Source organism: Haliaeetus leucocephalus, unplaced genomic scaffold, assembly GCF_000737465.1.
Source record: "Haliaeetus leucocephalus isolate CR32 unplaced genomic scaffold, Haliaeetus_leucocephalus-4.0 Scaffold450, whole genome shotgun sequence".
NCBI lineage: Eukaryota > Metazoa > Chordata > Aves > Accipitriformes > Accipitridae > Haliaeetus > Haliaeetus leucocephalus.
Genome location: NW_010972886.1, coordinates 18,078,912 through 18,096,179, shown reverse-complemented (window position 1 = coordinate 18,096,179; position 17,268 = coordinate 18,078,912). Strand labels below are relative to the sequence as shown.

Genomic DNA, 17,268 nt, shown 5'->3' with positions numbered 1-17,268 from the left:
TTCAATGATTGTGCTAAGAAGAGAAGCCATAGCTTACATTTAATATTAGACATGTTTCAACATCACATTTTCACGTAGGTATGTGAACTGTGACTTATTTTGAGTAACGTTGTGGTGTTTTCCTAACAGATGAACGTGAGGCAGTTCAGAAGAAGACTTTCACAAAGTGGGTTAATTCCCACTTGGCACGTGTATCATGCAGAATTACAGATTTGTACACTGACCTTCGCGATGGAAGGATGCTCATCAAACTTCTGGAAGTTCTTTCAGGAGAGAGACTTGTAAGTGTTTATTAATATTCCTTGTGGGATTTTTGTTTTGGTTTTGGGTGGGGTTTTTGGTGAATCTTTGGCTCGACTGAAGTACAGCAAAACTGAGTACTGAGGGTTCAGTACTGCAAATGTATTTTTATGTATTAAAGAAAAAAAAAAAAGTAGTCTATTGCTTCACCTGGATCCAGGCACTATTTAAGTATCTTCTTAATGGTTTCAGTAGGAGTCAAAGGAGGTCTCCTCCAAGGGGTCCTTGCTGGTGAGATGCTGCGTGCTTCCAGCAGCATACTCCCTGCTCCTCCATCTGACAGGCGCAGAGCACTAAATGTTCTCCAGCCCCTTAGACCATCTCAGTAACGGCGAATTAGATGTGCTGAGGAACGTTCCCGGGCACCGTGGCCAGGTGGCCTGTTTCTGTGCTAGTGAACACAGCTGCCGGATGGAGGTGGCTATGTGCAGCTGCCTGCCCGCCCAAGGCCTGGGACATCCCTTCTCCCTTCCCTGGAGTGTGCTGGGGGGTCATGGAGGACGGCTGGTTGGAGTGGGCCCAGTCCACCCTGGGAAGCATTGCAGCTGTTTTAGTCATGGTGTTAATTGCACCCCACTGCTCAGGAGTTCTCCTGGGTGTACTTAATTTTACTAGGATAGATAAGGCTTGGAATTTATTTGGTTAGAGGAATACCTAAAATGAATTTAAATAAATGGGGCTCGTTCTTTCTTTGGGTGTGCTGAGAGAGCCCTCTCGATACCAGCCCAAGGGAGTAGCGAGTAAGAAAATCCCTGCAGGGGATTTTCCTGCCGCATGACAGGAAAACTGGGTGTCAGGTAATGACTGGGTATCAGTTTTTCCTCCAGTTCCTTAAATGATGGCTATGCTCTTAACTACCTAATTTAAAGCAATCTTTTCAAAGAAATACAGGTCTTTAGCTAAGACCTAAGGCTACATGAGGTTGCGACTGTGTAATCGCTTGTCATCAAGCACTCCTATTAATGGAAGCTCCATGGCTTAAGACTCTGTGTAATGAATTGAACATATGGTCCACGGTGTAGTGTCTGTACAGTAATGCAAGAAAGGGAGATTTTCAAATGCATCTGTGAGGGTAAGGAAATTCTGACATGCATAGAAGTACCCTGTGTGGATGAAGGTATTGTGTGGATGGAGGTAACTAATCTCCATGTTTGTCAACTATACTTTGCTCAAAATATGTTTCCCTCTATGCCAAATCTTTTGCTTCAGTGAAGTATTAGGTTTGACATGTTCACTGCAGGTAGCAGATGTTATTCATACAGGAATAACTGAGACCAACATGCCCCATTATTTGAGGATTCAGACAACAACTGTGCCACCTCCGTTTAAATCTTCATATCTGCCTGCCAAGATTTGACTTTCAGTGTCAAACAGCAGTGGTGTAGCTCAGAGCAGCCGTGTGACTCTTGCTGCATGATTCACTTATATTTTTCACTCCAGGTTTTGAAAAATGCAAACAGAGCTTACGCAGCCGTTCGGGTGGGGAGGGTGCAGGAGCCACCCGGTGAGACTGCTGGATCTGCACTTGCATCATCGTTTGCATATCACATTGGCAGCTGCCTGCACTACCGCAAATTCTTTTTGTAGCTTCGTTATCTCAGGATGGAGGACAGTAGTCTCTGTTTGAACAGTACATTCCACCACACCTTCCTGTGCAAACAAGAATACAGATAATGCAATGCACTAAACCTTGAGACAATTACGCACACCGAAAATATTCCAGGAGGATCGGCACGTAGCATCCACTTGCTGATGTTCTCCAGCCTTTTGGAATTTATTTTAGGTGGTATAGGTTAGGTTCTGACATCTCTGTGACACCCAGGCAGAAATCTAAAGGTAGTATCTTATGCAGAAAGCTTAAAATCAAGACAAGAAACATCAAATGGTAAGAAAGCAATAAACAAATGTAGAAACTAGCCTGGATAATTATTTTAATATGGTGTGTTTACTGAAGCAGTAGAACAAACAGGAATTTTCTTCTCATTTCTGAAACTGGGATTCAGACTCTGGAGCTGGAGCCATATGCCTGTGGAGCAGAGCCTGGGATTTAGGATACTAATCAGGGAAGCAGGACTGCTGTTTGCCCTCTATAACACCTCCAGCCTCATTTCCACAAACCCTGCATTTTTCAAAAGCTGTTGTGATTTTTAATGATGAAAACCCAGAGTCCTTGAAGGTGTGTTGGAGAAACTCAAAATGAGAGCATCCAATAAGGGCAACAGCTACATCTTCCTGTCTTTGCTCAGCTTGATTCCTGATCCTAGTGTTTAGTCCAGACCTTACTGCATCAGGTCCTCTGGACAGCACAGTATTTGGAAAGAAAGTGATAGCATGCAATAGTCTCACTGAGCAAAGCGGAAAAGAATCCAGCTAGTATGAAAAGACAGTTGTAATTTTGTTTGCACATACTGTTAACTAGCTTCTCCCGAACAGAAAAATAAAGCTGAGAATTGTGTTCAGCATAAAATTAAGCATTTAGCTCAGTTTCTTCCATAGCTATATAAAGGATTACTCAATTCCTTACAATTCCTGGATGCTCAAAGGTCAAACTGTTTAAGCAGATTCTCTGTAGTGACTTCTGTCATGTTTTCTGTTGGAAAAGGCAAGATTTTTGATGTAAAACATTTTCCTGATCATGTGTATGTGAGGACGCTGAGTTGAGGTAAATACAAAAAAGGATACATTCAGTGCGTGTGCTTTCCCTCTGGTTAATTTCTGGATCTGCGTTAGCCCAGTGAATGCGAAAGTTGCGTTTCACTATGCCTCATCTTGAGGCTGTGCAGGAGTGTGGCAAGCGCAGCCACACCTTGTACAAATTGGACTCGGACGTCTCTTCCTCTTTTTGTTGCAGAATGGTGGGTTAAACGGTATGGCCTGCCTGGGTGGAGGGACAGAAAAATTGAACCTTTTGTCTTCTCGGGGTGCCCAACATATTTTTGGCTGGGCGACACTGTTGTTCTCATCCGTGCAGAAATTTGAAGTGCCTTCTTGGACCGTTAATAAATCTGCCACTGCTGCTTAGAAAGGGCCGCAGTCGGTTGTTCCCATGTTTTGGGAACACCGTCGTAAAAGCGAGCACACCTTGTGAAGCTGCTCTCGGGCTCTCAGGTGTGGCAATGGGCTGGACCGAGTCGTGGGCCGGGCAGCTGTGGGCTGCAGCCTCGCCTCTGCCTTCCCCCGCAGCTGGGCACTCCCTCTCCCCTCCTGGGAACAGCCTTCCTACCTGTATTTTGCAAGATTAAATTAAACCCGTGGTCCAGCTTACCACGCTGGTGGGTGACTGATGGTACCAGCAAAAGGATGGATCCCGGATTGTCCCTGCTGATAGCGAGGGATCTCTGTCTGGTTTCAGCCCACTACGTAACCTCACTCTTGCTCCCACTCACGCTATGGCTCTTCACCCTGTACTTGGCAGTATTTGGGGTGTATGGTATGTGTATAGGGTATACGTGCCATTTGTGCCTCTTTGGAGGGACTTCTATATCCAAAAGCAGCAGCAGTTTCCTGGAAATTTTTGCCCTTGATGGGAGTTATGGGTTGACTTTCTCTGCATTGTTACCCAGCCTCTGGAGGAGAACGGTGCTAACTGAAAGCTGAAGTGAAACTAATGACCTCAGGGGTTTACACGTCCTGAGGGGTATTTTTCCAGCAAGTGTTTCATCTTTGTGACACACCGTTATACAGGCTGCTGTTTCTAGGGACCATAATATGGCTCTGGCTGAAACTCTTCCCCTTGAATGCAGTCTGAGGCGAGGATTTTGCCTGAGCTATTTCCACAGCCAGTTATTATGTTTGGTGCAGAAAACAAGGACATTATGTCAATTAATAGTCTGGCTGAGTACCTTTGGTGACATCTCAGTGAGCACTGAACAGGCTATTCAGCTGTAATCCTTATCTGCAGAACAAAGTTGCTTTAATTTTATTCAGTTTTACAGTGGACTTTTACATGCTGTTAATATATTCATGGCTTTTTTCATTTGCACTGGGCCATTATAAAATTTGTTATGTTGGTGTGGCTGATTTTTTTTATTAATGTTTTTACTTTCTTTTCCTGTGAAGAAATTGTTTGGAATAAATCTCTTCTGTTATTTTCATAATACTTATCCTACTTCAACTGTCAAAAAAAACCCCAATGACATTTCTTTCTCAAGGAGTTTTATTGAGTAGCTTATGGCCAAATCTGAGCTGCCTTTTTGACGAGCATGTATCTGTATTTACAGATACTCTCTGGAGCATTCATTACCAATTCCCTCTATTGCATGCATATGCCAGTTACCAGTTTGTTTCATATCTTTATCTTTGCAGAATCTTCTTTTTAAGTGTGGAGGAACTTGTACTGGAGAAAAAAAAGCATCTTGGGAAAATGTAACAGGTGTGGCATGAACTTAACAAAATAAATTGTCTTCCAGCTAGTAAATGAATATACTAGGCAGAAAAAATGAAGGAAGTAAGCAGGCAAAATACTTCAAAAGGCAAATGAAATTGGCATCCAGTGTGTATGGCTGAGGCCTAGGATGTAGGCATTTCTTCCACAAGTTTGACCCGTGCTACCATTATCCTTGTGTAAATGTGCTGTAAGATGCAAGGAGCGGTTTTGTCCATTGAATTTGAAGAACAAATGCGTACGGTATTGCTGGCTAGGAGTGGCCAATGTGACTGACTCACCTGCCTGGACCGAGGAGTTAAAAAGCACTTTTTGGTTTTTTTTCCTTCTGTCTACAGTAATATGCTTTTTTTCTCCCTTTTACCTTCTAGCCTAAACCAACTAAGGGAAGGATGCGCATCCATTGCCTGGAGAATGTTGATAAAGCCCTCCAGTTCCTGAAAGAGCAAAGAGTGCACCTAGAAAACATGGGATCTCATGACATTGTGGATGGGAATCACAGGCTGACACTTGGTCTTATTTGGACTATTATCCTGAGATTCCAGGTAAAGATGTATACGTACACAGATACACACACGTCTGAGTTTTCCATACTTGTTTGTAATACACTCCATTGTGCTTTTTAAGAGTGGAGTGCTCCCAGGCCCTCCAAGGTGATGGGAGTGAAAAGTGCTTAGCATCTGGCAGGATGTGCTCCAGACCTAAGGGGAGAGGATAAATTAGTCTTGGTGGTGCTGCTGATCTGTAGTGGCAGCCAATGGGAGTTTCCTGTCTAGAGAGTCATGTGGTTTTATTTTGAAATTAGTAATAAATATGAAGCTCCAGTCATAGACCTATATGCTCTTGCAGACCTAGGAGGAAATGGTACCCTCAGCCGCTCTTCACCTCTGTGGTGGTTATGATTAATGTGGCTGACTTTGCACTGAAGCAGATTAAGGGTGCCCACAGGGATTGTTTTAGTGTCCCAGCTAAAGGCTGATATTTCTTGTTTTCCAGCAAGTTGCACATTGGTCTTTGCCCTCAGTTAAAAAAGGCTGGAAAGTCCTTTTGCAGAAAGGATAATAAATTTATATAATAAATATATCATTTATAAGAAATAACATAGTAATAAATATTCAATAAATTTAACATTCTCTTAATTTTGGTGTTGCTCAGTGTTTTCCTAATAGGAAAGTGTCTGCCTAACTTTCAGTGACAGCAGAGGAACTTCACTGAAGCTATGATATTCTTTGTAAAAAGCAGTGAACTATATCCATAAAATGAGATATATTTGTCCACATGAAGTAAAAAGTGGTTTTCTCCCTGCCCCCCTCCCCCCTTTTTTTTTCTTTTTCCTCTTTTTAAAAATTGGATGATAGCCTAGAATCCGGAGTATAGAGCTGTGATGCTGCTAAGGGCAAACGCTATTTCCTCCAAGCTTGAAGTTCCAAAATTGTTTGCTTCTACGAAACTCCTCATTAGCTTTTGCCTGTGCATCCCCTGAGGAGGACCCCTACCTGCTGCACCCCCTTGACTCCTGCGTGTGCTCGGCATCCTGCAGGAGACAGCGTGAAACCATAATGCTGTATAGGGCAAGGTTTGCCTTGACAGTTGGAAATAAATTTTCTTGTGGACTTTAAACTGTTTTGTCAATGGACTGAACAAAGAGTAATCCTCCAGTAAAATAAGGGCAGATGAAGCTTTCATTTGACATGAATGCTCTTAAATGAGGAAAAGCATTCATCTACTTCCACCCTGCCTGTCATCATAGATCTCCTTTGTTACTTATATTCTGATATAATTCCTTTCATCTTTTCACAAAAGCCAAACACTATGTTTTCTCAGAGAAATATTTAAACTTTCTATGTTAATTTTAGATCCAAGATATCAGTGTTGAAACTGAGGACAACAAGGAGAAGAAATCTGCTAAAGATGCTTTGCTTTTGTGGTGCCAGATGAAGACAGCTGGGTGAGTGTGGATTAAGTGAATATCTCTAAAGCTCTTATAGCATTTTGAGTTTTCATTGAAATAATTTAAAATGGGCAACCACATATCTCTCCTTAAGTGGATTCAACCAAGAGAAGTGAATTGATGTTTACAAGTCAGAAAATTCTGAATTTATTATAATGATGCTGTGCGATAAACATACCAATCTGATAATCCGTGAATAGATAGTAATATGCTGACACTTTTTCACCCTACTCTGAAGAAATAATGGTGCTTCATATGTTTGCCACCAACTTTTCCCTCTTTTCATATATATGGAAATATTTCTACAATGTCTTTCTCTGACAGTAACCTTCTTGCATAGTTAAATATCCCTGTGTAAAGATTCGATACGTTTCCCCCAGAAAACTTGGATGTCCCTCTGATGACTTGGGGCACTTCAGTATTATAGTGGCACTTCATCTTCTTCTTCCAAGAACTCTTATGGAAATGGTTTGTGAGTAGCCTGAAATTTCTGGAGACTTGCAAAATACCCAGATCACCGAACAAATTAATTTTGCATTTGTGTACCCATTGGGCACAAAGCCGGCTATCATATGTGCTTCGTTTAGAAGTCAGATGGTGACTAGGGTCAGTCCTTGAAGATGCCTTGGGACAGCAGACGATTTCATGGAAAACTTAATGTATCACCACTCCTGTGGCACCTGCAGCCATCAGAAAAGGTTTTACTCAGCTCTGTTCCTCCAGCTGTTCCTGCTCTTCTCTTGAACTTGGTATTTTGAGTACCTGAAAATAATTCTTTGCCAGCAGCTAAACCAGGAGCAGGCTTTAGACTTGCAGGGATTTGAAACCTCACAGGCTGCAGGTTGGGCAGCAAGTTATAAAAAGTAACTTCAAGTGATTACTTTAAAGGACATTTAGAGCTGTTGTCTGGAGTGCATATCAATTCTGTGGGGTGTACAAGAGTAAATGAGATGCAGTTATCTCTAGTGTCAGTCTCTGATTAGAGAACAGTCATTCATGATGATAGATCATCCGTTGTGGGATAGTAATATCCCACCCTTAGGTTTACAATAAATATGTCACTCTTGCAACCAGCTTTTAGTGACAGAGTGTGCAGAGCTGCAGCAGGGATGCTATACTGATTACGCTCTCTTTGGTTTTTTTTCTGCCAGTTACCCCAATGTCAACATTCACAACTTTACAACAAGCTGGAGGGACGGCATGGCTTTCAATGCATTAATACATAAGCACAGGTATGGGTTTTGAAAACTTGGGCTGTTGCAGTGTGCAGTGGGTTTTGCAGTTACCTTGCAGCTTGATTTTAAAATCTGTGGAGAGGAGGAAGTTGAAGAATTGCTGAGAGTTTTACAGCAACTTGCCTTGCTTTAGAGCTTTACAGCTCTTGCGGTCACTGTGAGCTCATCTGGGCAACAGCTTCTCACATCACAAGTCAAAACAGGTTGCGTTTGGTTTCAAGAGAATAAATTGTACGCGTGATTGTTTTAGTTTGTGACTGACCAGGTTGGAAGAAAAGTCCTTGAACCTTATTGAGTAACTGATGGTCGGGTCTGGTTACCTAGAGTTCAGGGGTGGGAGGGGAGGACCACACACAACAGCAGCCTGGAGGGGAAAGAAATCCCAGCACAGGGATGGCAAAATCTGGTGCTAGACTGCCATGGCTGGGGATGCTGCTCATTGGCAAGCTCAGGTGAAGTTACTGGGACAGCTTGCACGCTTACATGGGCATGAGGAGGGACTGCGTGACCACAACTTTGTTCCTTTCTTCTCCAGGGTCACCTTTAGCGCTGTTAAGCTGTCCTCCATTTTTTCCCATTGGCTAGGTTCTGCCATGGCATGTGCTAGGCATTACTTCATTCCTTTAATATTGCCGTTGAAATGCACAGGGCTACTGGGCAAGCGAAACCATGGCAGCATGAGGGGTCAGGTTTTCTGAGGATTGCAGATTTCAGTTCATTTCTTATTTGAGGGTGGTTTCACTGTGCTTTGGGAAATCTAAAGAATTTTCCATCCTGTCTAGGCCTGATCTGATTGATTTTGACAAGCTGAAGAAGTCAAATGCACACTACAATCTGCAGAATGCTTTTAACCTTGCAGAACAACACCTTGGTCTTACTAAGCTCCTGGACCCTGAGGGTAAGAATTCCTGCAGTTTCAGCACTTCACCGCTCTTTGTGGGCTCTTTTCTCCCACCCCTCCTTGTCGCAGGGCACAGCTTTGTAAAAGCTTTTTGTGTTAAAGAGCAGCTGGATGCTGCTGACTCACCTGGTGATACAGCCAGAGAGGGAAGGAGAGAATGCAGGATGTCTCCTGCAGAGGACTGAGCAGCGGTAGCACAAGAGCCCTTAATCCTGTGTTTATTTCCCCCATCTGACAAGATCACTGGACTGGCTATGTATACATAAAATTATTCCAGTTAGAGGCAACCTTCTGATCTGCTCTAAGAAACACTTTCTGTGAGCTACAAGGTGAATGATGTGGATTTCAGCCAATAGTTAGCAACTTCTTTCGCAGACTGTCAGTGAGTTTTAGCCTGTGCTTTCATGAAAGTGTGTATGCTCATGCGTATTGGAAGGCACGCTCACAATCCGAGGACAAGAAACTTTCTTGTCACAGGGCAAATAGAGGCTATATGTTTGGGCGAGTTTCTTCTTGCTTATTTTCCAGTGCCTCAGAATTGCTTCAGGAAAGGAAATAATTTGTTTTCCATCTGTATCTCTCAGAAGGTTTGCCTGGACAGACATACAATTAGGTTTGAATTCCTCTCTCCAAATACTGGTATAGCTTCGAAGTTCTCAAATAACAGTAGTTCTGTCAACTCACACAGATGCTAGAGAAGTTACTTGGCCGCACAAGCTGTGGCAAAGTCTGGAGCCTGACTCCAGGACCCAAAGGCCCTTAGCCCACAGAGGCGTACTTTAACCACAGTCCTCACTAAGACAAAGAGATAATGGAGCACTTAGCGACAGAGTTCAAAACTGTGCAACACCAAGTAACCCAGAACCAGTCCAAAGCTGCTGAATTTATTTCCGATTAGGACAAATCTTAGGAGCTGAACTGCCACTGAACCTATCTCTCTGACTCTTAAATGCATCCTTGTTGCATTATTAGCTTTGTTGTTTTAACCTATGCACTCTCAGTATGCTAAGACAACTATTGTTTGGTTTGCAGATATCAGTGTTGATCATCCTGATGAAAAGTCAATCATCACCTATGTGGTGACATATTACCACTACTTCTCCAAGATGAAAGCTTTAGCTGTTGAAGGAAAACGTATCGGAAAGGTTTGCAAGTTCAAATTATAAATTGTTATAAAGCAGTTGAAATCTTTCTGAGGTTTTTGTTTTTTTTTTTCCTCTTGGGTGTTATTTTTTTAAGAGTCCACTGTATGGTAGTTTGTAGTTTTGCTTTTGAACGTGTTTTGAATGTTAAATATTCCCATATGACTGTGAGGAGTAGTTAATTTCCGGCTGCCTCATATCAGAAAACATTTGGCCGCTGTTTTATTTTTCCTTGTTAATTTTGCATCATTGCTGCTTTTCCTTTCTCATTAACTGCTCCTCCCCCTCTGGGTCCTCTGTCTCTTCTGGAGCCCAGAAAAGTCCCTCATTTAAAAAATGTGCAGTCATTCGCTGCCCTTTGGCAAAGTTGCCCCCGTTTTTACAGCTGGCAGACTGAACATGAATCATTTTGTAAGCCTCAGCTCTGTCCCTCTATTGCCGTGGGATCATGGGAATTCACTGCTGAAAAATGCAAAGCCCTCATTCCTCAGGGATCCCAGCCCCTGTGGCACTCAGGAGTGAGTGGTCCAATTCATAAGTCAAGTCTCCCAACAGTTTCTTTTATGTAGCTGGTTGGATTTAAATGACTGAAGAACACTGCCCTTGTTATTCATGTTATGTTGTGCTGCTTGTTGCAGGTGCTTGACAATGCCATTGAAACGGAGAAAATGATTGAAAAATACGAATCGCTGGCTTCCGACCTTCTTGAGTGGATTGAGCAAACCATTATCATCCTCAACAATCGCAAATTTGCCAACTCGCTAGTTGGTGTGCAACAGCAGCTGCAGGCATTCAACACTTACCGCACAGTAGAGAAACCACCCAAGTAATTTTAATCTTAGCTTAAAACAACAGTGGTCTTGTTTTCTTTAGTCAATCATTGATTTTTTTGAAAACAAACACATCCAAGTAATTTTAATCTTGGCTTAAGAATTTATTTTTCTGAAGAAACCCAGGTATCATGTTTCTAATTGGCACTCATCATTACGCAGGGCCTGTTTGCTTTATGCTATTCAATGTGCAGATAATAAAAATAAGAATAAAAAGTGTGTTGCCTGCAGGATCTCAGTGTCCTGGATGCTGTCACTTCACTGAGACGCCTGCCTTATATTATGAGTGGTAATAGCATACCATGTTAGTATAGTAATATCACCAGTCATGCTTGCTAGCAGTGTATAAAACCAGTACACTGCTATTAAAAGAATCTTACTGCTTATCCAAAATCAAGAGGAAGTATGTCTGATTTAGCAAAACATAGCTGTGCTTACTAAAACTGATATAACCAAAACTGTGCAACTTATTTCTGGAAAGTTTCTTTTAGCATTATGATATCGGATCTGTTTATTATTTTTGTCCAATATAGGTTCTAATGGATAATAATCACAATTCAAAACATTACAGAGTATCCAGACATCTTTTAAAATTGTAATCTATTCCCTAGGGCCTATGGAGTTTGTTTATTTCCCAGGCATACAACACAGGGAAAACAGTGGGAAGAGTTTTATTGACTGCAGCGTGCTTTAAAAAAACCTTCAATTTCTTGAGTTGATAGAGTAAACTAGGGCAATGCACGTAGTAGAATAAAAAAATGCAGTCTTCTGTCCCCCAAGGGGGTTTAGATTTAAACACACAGACAACTGACTTCTGTGAAGTTTCTTTTGCTGTTTGACCCAACTGGTTCCAGGGGATGTGTGGGCTATTTCAATTGCTTCCAGCTTCCACACAAGATGAAGGTGTTTATCTGAATGCTCCATTCATAATGTCAACATTTTAAGGAAGTGCTTTATAATACCGTAGTAGCAATGAAAGCTTTATTGTAACTCAATGGTTTTGCAAAATTTTGTTTAGATTTACAGAAAAAGGAAACCTAGAAGTGCTGCTTTTTACCATCCAAAGCAAAATGAGAGCCAACAATCAGAAAGTATACATGCCAAGGGAGGGAAAACTCATCTCTGACATTAACAAGGTAAACTAAGCCAGCTCCTCCTGTGCAACTCAGGATTTTGTTGTTGTCTTTCAGTCTCTCTCTCAGTATACTTGAGAAGAAACACATTTGCTATCTCCAGCCTTGATGTGGGGGAACACAAGGGATGGGAGAGGTGGGGTGACCTTTTCTAATAGCTCAGACTCACTAATCTGAACTGAGTCTCTGGGTATCCTCAGCATCTGTAAGAGCTTCCACACTGGAAAAATACTCAGTCACTCTGTGCAGTTGGTTATTGATCTAGTAGCCCTGCCTTGATCCTCTGGGGTCCTGGCTATTAGAGTTAATTGACAGAAAGTAGTAACATTATGTAGATAGTGCAACCCTCCCCATTTGCCCCACTGCCCGCAGTGTGGGAGACTGCAGAAGTGCCATGACCAATGCTGTGGATTCCCTCTCAGGGTTTATGCAGCTATTTTTTATGCTGGTGCAGCTGGCAGAACAGCAGCAGAGCTGACAAGCTCTCTCAAGGATAACAAACAACGTAAAAGTGTGAGCTTTCCTCATTTGTGTTTGATCATGCTTGGCATTCCCAGAGCAGCTGTTGTGGGTGTCTGCGGCCTCGGTCTGCATCCTAGAGAGCAGTAAACTGCAGGGCTCTCCTTTTCGCATTAAGCCCCATGCCTGTGAATGCCTAAAATACTTGGGTTTCAGGCAGTTTCACATCTGTTAGGATTTAGAAGAACCTAGGGTAGTTTGTGTTTAATTGTGGGTATTTTTGTTGCTTGTAAGAAGATCTGAAAGGTGATTAGCTGGCTTTCAACATGCTTCCAAGACTTTTTATTTTTGTAATATTAATGTCATGCATGTGAATAACTTTTGGCTTTGGGGAAAAAAGGACTTGTGTGCACCAGAAGTAACTGAATTCTGGAGTTATTTTCTTTTCCAAAGTGGATGTAATAAAGAACCATTGTATGTTGATTTTAGAGGTGAGAGGGCATGAATCTCTAATTCTCATTTCCTAAAGGAGGAGGATAGAATCTGCTTGTTTGGGAGTAGCACTCAGAATTTTTTTTTTTTTTTTTTTTTTTTTAACAAATACTCTCTTACACATTCAAGCCAGGTGGTTTGCTTGGGCTTTGTTGGAGGCAAAAACCAAATGAACTCGAGAAAATATATCTGAGAGAAACAACTTGTATACTCCTTGGTCAGAAAAATGAATGAATGAATTGAGCACAAATTTTAAGTCATGCGCTTAAATTAGCAAACAAGGTGTAAGGCCAGCCAATGCAAACCAGATTTATTGGCATATAAATAAAAAAGCCAGTTTTGTGAAACTTGGCTGTAGTGACTTCAGTCCTGATTTCATGTAAAGAAGATGTGATTTATCATAATCCTACAAGAATGTGTGTTTAGAAGACGCATGTTTTTTCTCCACATCTTCAGGCCTGGGAAAGACTGGAAAAAGCTGAACATGAAAGAGAACTGGCACTGCGAAATGAGCTCATCAGACAAGAGAAACTGGAACAACTTGCACGCAGATTTGATCGCAAGGCAGCTATGAGAGAAACTTGGCTGAGTGAAAATCAACGTCTCGTTTCTCAGGTGCTGCTTTCAGAGATTGTCTGTGTGACTAAAATGATTCCCATGAGTAATTATAGGATACAGTTCTTGCAAAGAGAACACTTCCTCCCCTATGCCTCATATTTTACTGAATTATGTATATTTATATTTATTGTATGTATGTGCAAATGTATATTTAGTATGCATGTGTATGTACTGTATGTCCTATCTTTAATGCATTTGGGATATTCCTTCCTTGAATCTACCAGTCTGTACTCAGGAGATATTGATGTGGAAATATCTATGCACAGTCAAGATTTTCTTTATCTGAATATTTTGGTCAATTCAGTGGAATTAGCCCAGGAATTAATTGTATTTTTTAATATTAGAGATGACTTAAAAAATATCCAAAACCCCAGCCTAATCCTGATGGCCACCATGATTCTTGCCCCAAAGGCAGTAAATGATATCTCTGATTTTATCAGTGGTTTTCTGGTTATCAGAGGTATCTCTGATTTTATTAAAGAAGACTTTTCAGAGCATTTTGAGATTCCAGATTTGCTAGCAAGTGTATTCTGCACAATCAGAAATTATGTTATGAGCAGTAGGGCTTTTCTCCTCAGCAGGCATGGCTGAAGAATCATCTTTGTCTTTACAGGATAATTTTGGCTTTGACCTTCCAGCAGTAGAAGCCGCAACAAAGAAGCACGAGGCCATTGAAACAGACATTGCAGCATATGAAGAACGAGTCCAGGCCGTGGTTGCGGTTGCAAAGGAGCTTGAGACTGAGAATTACCATGATATCAAACGCATTACTGCAAGAAAGGACAATGTTATACGCCTATGGGAGTATCTCCTGGAGTTGCTCAGGGCACGAAGACAGCGGCTAGAGATGAATCTTGGTCTGCAAAAGATTTTCCAGGAAATGCTGTACATTATGGACTGGATGGATGAGATGAAGGTAGGTGTTTAGCCATTTAAGAATGTAGCCCAAATATTCTGGAGAGGTGTAGATGTTCTTTTCTGTAAATTTTTAACATTCATTTTGCCCCTCTGGTTTAATAGACAAATGCAGAAGATCCACATTCAAGAGCAGTGAACAAATTCCTTATACCTTATGATGATTTTTTAAAAATAAAGATTAAAAACAAGTAAGGAGAAAAAACAAGGTCGCTCCTATAAAAAGCTACTTTTCAGCTTCGTGCTTCTGTCATAAGGGCCAGAGGCTTTGGTCACAGTGCTTGGGTAAGGATGACGATTTTGGTGAAAGGGACTTAAATAATCTCTCTTCATCACAATTTACATGGGGAACAAGTCACCTCTTCACCTCTGTGCTTTAAAAAGCATGAATTTCTTCCTGACTGTTCTCCTGGGATCTGGGAAAGGAGAGGACCATGACTTTATTCTCATCCATCAGCCAGCAGAACTTGGAAGCTGTTGGAGGAAAGAAAGATGTGTGTAGCTCAGTGGCAGCTCGCAGCACCTCGACTGAGTGCTTTTCATTGGTCCTGCTGAGCTAACTTAGCTTCTCATCATCCTAGACTTCAAACTACATTAAAGAGCAGTCAAGTTCTTCGTGGTTGCCAGTGATTTTAAAAATATTGGCTCAAATTCTTACCAGCCATGTCTCCATACATTTGAAATAGCTCTCCTTACAGCCCTGGAGTTTCTCTGGACTTAAATCAATGTAACAACAGAGAACAGTGTAATGCCTGGAGTCACTAAGAAACAAACATATTGTGGCCTTCAGCCCATTTTACTTGTCTTTTACATTTTGATAGGTGCTTCTGCTGTCGCAAGACTATGGCAAACATTTGTTAGGAGTTGAAGACCTGTTGCAGAAACATGCTCTTGTGGAAGCTGACATTGCTATTCAGGCTGAGAGGGTGAGAGGGGTCAATGCATCTGCTCAGAAGTTTGCCACTGATGGAGAAGGTAACTAGCAGCCAGTGTGTCCTTCTTTGTCTTAATTATGTATGAGGTTATCTATAAGCCTCATTAGTTCTGCAAGGCACGTTAGGTTAAATTCAGCACCAGAATAAGAGAATCCAGCTTCATTTGTTCCTTCTTTACTGACTGTGTCAATGATTAATTTGTCCAGGTATCTGCTCAAGAATTAATTGTGGCATAGTGTTTTGCATGGGATGTCACACTTCTAACCAGCAGCTGCTGTATCTTTGTAATAGTCACCATTAGTTCCCCATTCTGTGTTTCTAATGCCAACAATACAAATTATTGGACCCAGTCTGATATTGTCCCAATTTATGCTAAATAAAAGCAGTTCCACTAAACCAGTGTCATTAACTAGAGTAATTGATGTTCATGTTGTGCAGTTTTGTGTATGAAGCTGGTATAAATCTGGAGTAGTGAATTTTGTTTCACTGAAAACAGTCATGAATATCTTCCCTTTCGGGTTTTTTGTCTTTATGCAAAGAACAGTATTTTCTGATCTGTGTTATTGTATGGTGGAGCTTTGATAGCTCACACTCACTTTCAGGAGACTAACTATGAATTCTTTTACATAAACTTTGTAGATGGAACGAACAGGAATTAAGAGCCCTGTGTATGCCCCAGCTGTAGAGATGAAAATGAATTAGTCCGAGTTGTAATGTACATTCTCTTATCTGAACAGGTTACAAACCATGTGACCCGCAGGTTATCAGGGACCGTGTCGCTCACATGGAGTTCTGTTACCAAGAGCTGTGCCAGCTCGCAGCCGAGCGCCGGGCCCGCTTGGAGGAGTCTCGGCGCCTCTGGAAATTCTTCTGGGAAATGGCTGAGGAAGAGGGTTGGATCAGGGAGAAGGAACAGATCCTGTCATCTGATGACTATGGGAAGGACCTAACCAGTGTTGTCCGTCTCTTGAGTAAACATAAGGCATTTGAAGATGAAATGAGTGGTCGTAGTGGCCATTTTCAGCAGGCGATAAAAGAAGGTGAAGACATGATTGCGGAGGAGCATTTTGGGTCTGAGAAAATCAGAGAAAGAATTAAGGATATCCGGGAACAGTGGGCTAACTTGGAACAGTTATCTGCCATTAGGAAGAAGCGCCTGGAGGAAGCCTCTCTCCTTCACCAGTTCCAGGCTGATGCTGATGACATTGATGCATGGATGTTGGACATCCTCAAAATTGTCTCCAGCAATGATGTTGGCCACGATGAATATTCTACTCAGTCCTTGGTCAAGAAACACAAAGATGTGGCTGAAGAGATTGCAAGCTACCGGCCAACCATTGACTCACTTCATGAACAAGCAAAGGCCCTACCACAGGAACACGCTGGATCTCCAGATGTGCAAGGCAGATTGTCCGGAATAGAGGAAAGATACAAAGAGGTTGCTGAGCTGACTCGGCTGCGTAAACAGGCTTTGCAGGATACCCTTGCTCTCTATAAGATGTTCAGTGAGGCAGATGCTTGTGAGCTTTGGATTGATGAAAAGGAGAAGTGGCTGAATAATATGCAGATTCCAGAGAAGCTGGAGGACCTGGAAGTGATCCAGCACAGGTGAGAATGGCTTTACCAGGAAGTTTGGGGAATATTGGGTGGAAGTTTTTTTACACCGGCTACCTTTGTCAGCTTGCCGGTGGCTCAGATTCTCTAATGCCTGTGTGATCTTTTTTTGTTTGTTCCCTCCCTCCCCCCCAGATTTGAAAGCTTAGAACCAGAAATGAACAATCAGGCATCCCGTGTTGCAGTAGTGAACCAAATTGCTAGACAGCTAATGCACAGCGGCCATCCAAGTGAGAAGGAGATAAAAGCACAGCAAGATAAACTCAACACAAGGTAAGTGAAGGCCTCATGCTCATGAACATGACACTGGCTGAAACAAGTACAGTGGGGTCATCTGCGTTTCTTAGAAGTGTTTTTTA

At 42.0% G+C, this 17,268-nt stretch overlaps 1 protein-coding gene across 2 annotated transcripts in view; it reads left to right on the top strand.

The window, feature by feature from the left end:
- Positions 1-17,268, top strand: part of SPTBN1 (spectrin, beta, non-erythrocytic 1) — a 94,248-nt gene that overhangs the window by 39,128 nt on the left and 37,852 nt on the right. For both annotated transcript variants that reach the window (XM_010574873.1, XM_010574874.1), the window contains exons 2-14: positions 130-281; positions 5,056-5,229; positions 6,541-6,632; positions 7,787-7,867; positions 8,653-8,768; positions 9,804-9,916; positions 10,552-10,739; positions 11,762-11,879; positions 13,284-13,442; positions 14,059-14,361; positions 15,182-15,335; positions 16,033-16,903; positions 17,045-17,182. In XM_010574873.1, coding sequence (XP_010573175.1) covers positions 130-281; positions 5,056-5,229; positions 6,541-6,632; positions 7,787-7,867; positions 8,653-8,768; positions 9,804-9,916; positions 10,552-10,739; positions 11,762-11,879; positions 13,284-13,442; positions 14,059-14,361; positions 15,182-15,335; positions 16,033-16,903; positions 17,045-17,182 — 2,659 coding nt within the window. The remainder of the gene's footprint in view (positions 1-129; positions 282-5,055; positions 5,230-6,540; positions 6,633-7,786; positions 7,868-8,652; positions 8,769-9,803; positions 9,917-10,551; positions 10,740-11,761; positions 11,880-13,283; positions 13,443-14,058; positions 14,362-15,181; positions 15,336-16,032; positions 16,904-17,044; positions 17,183-17,268) is intronic.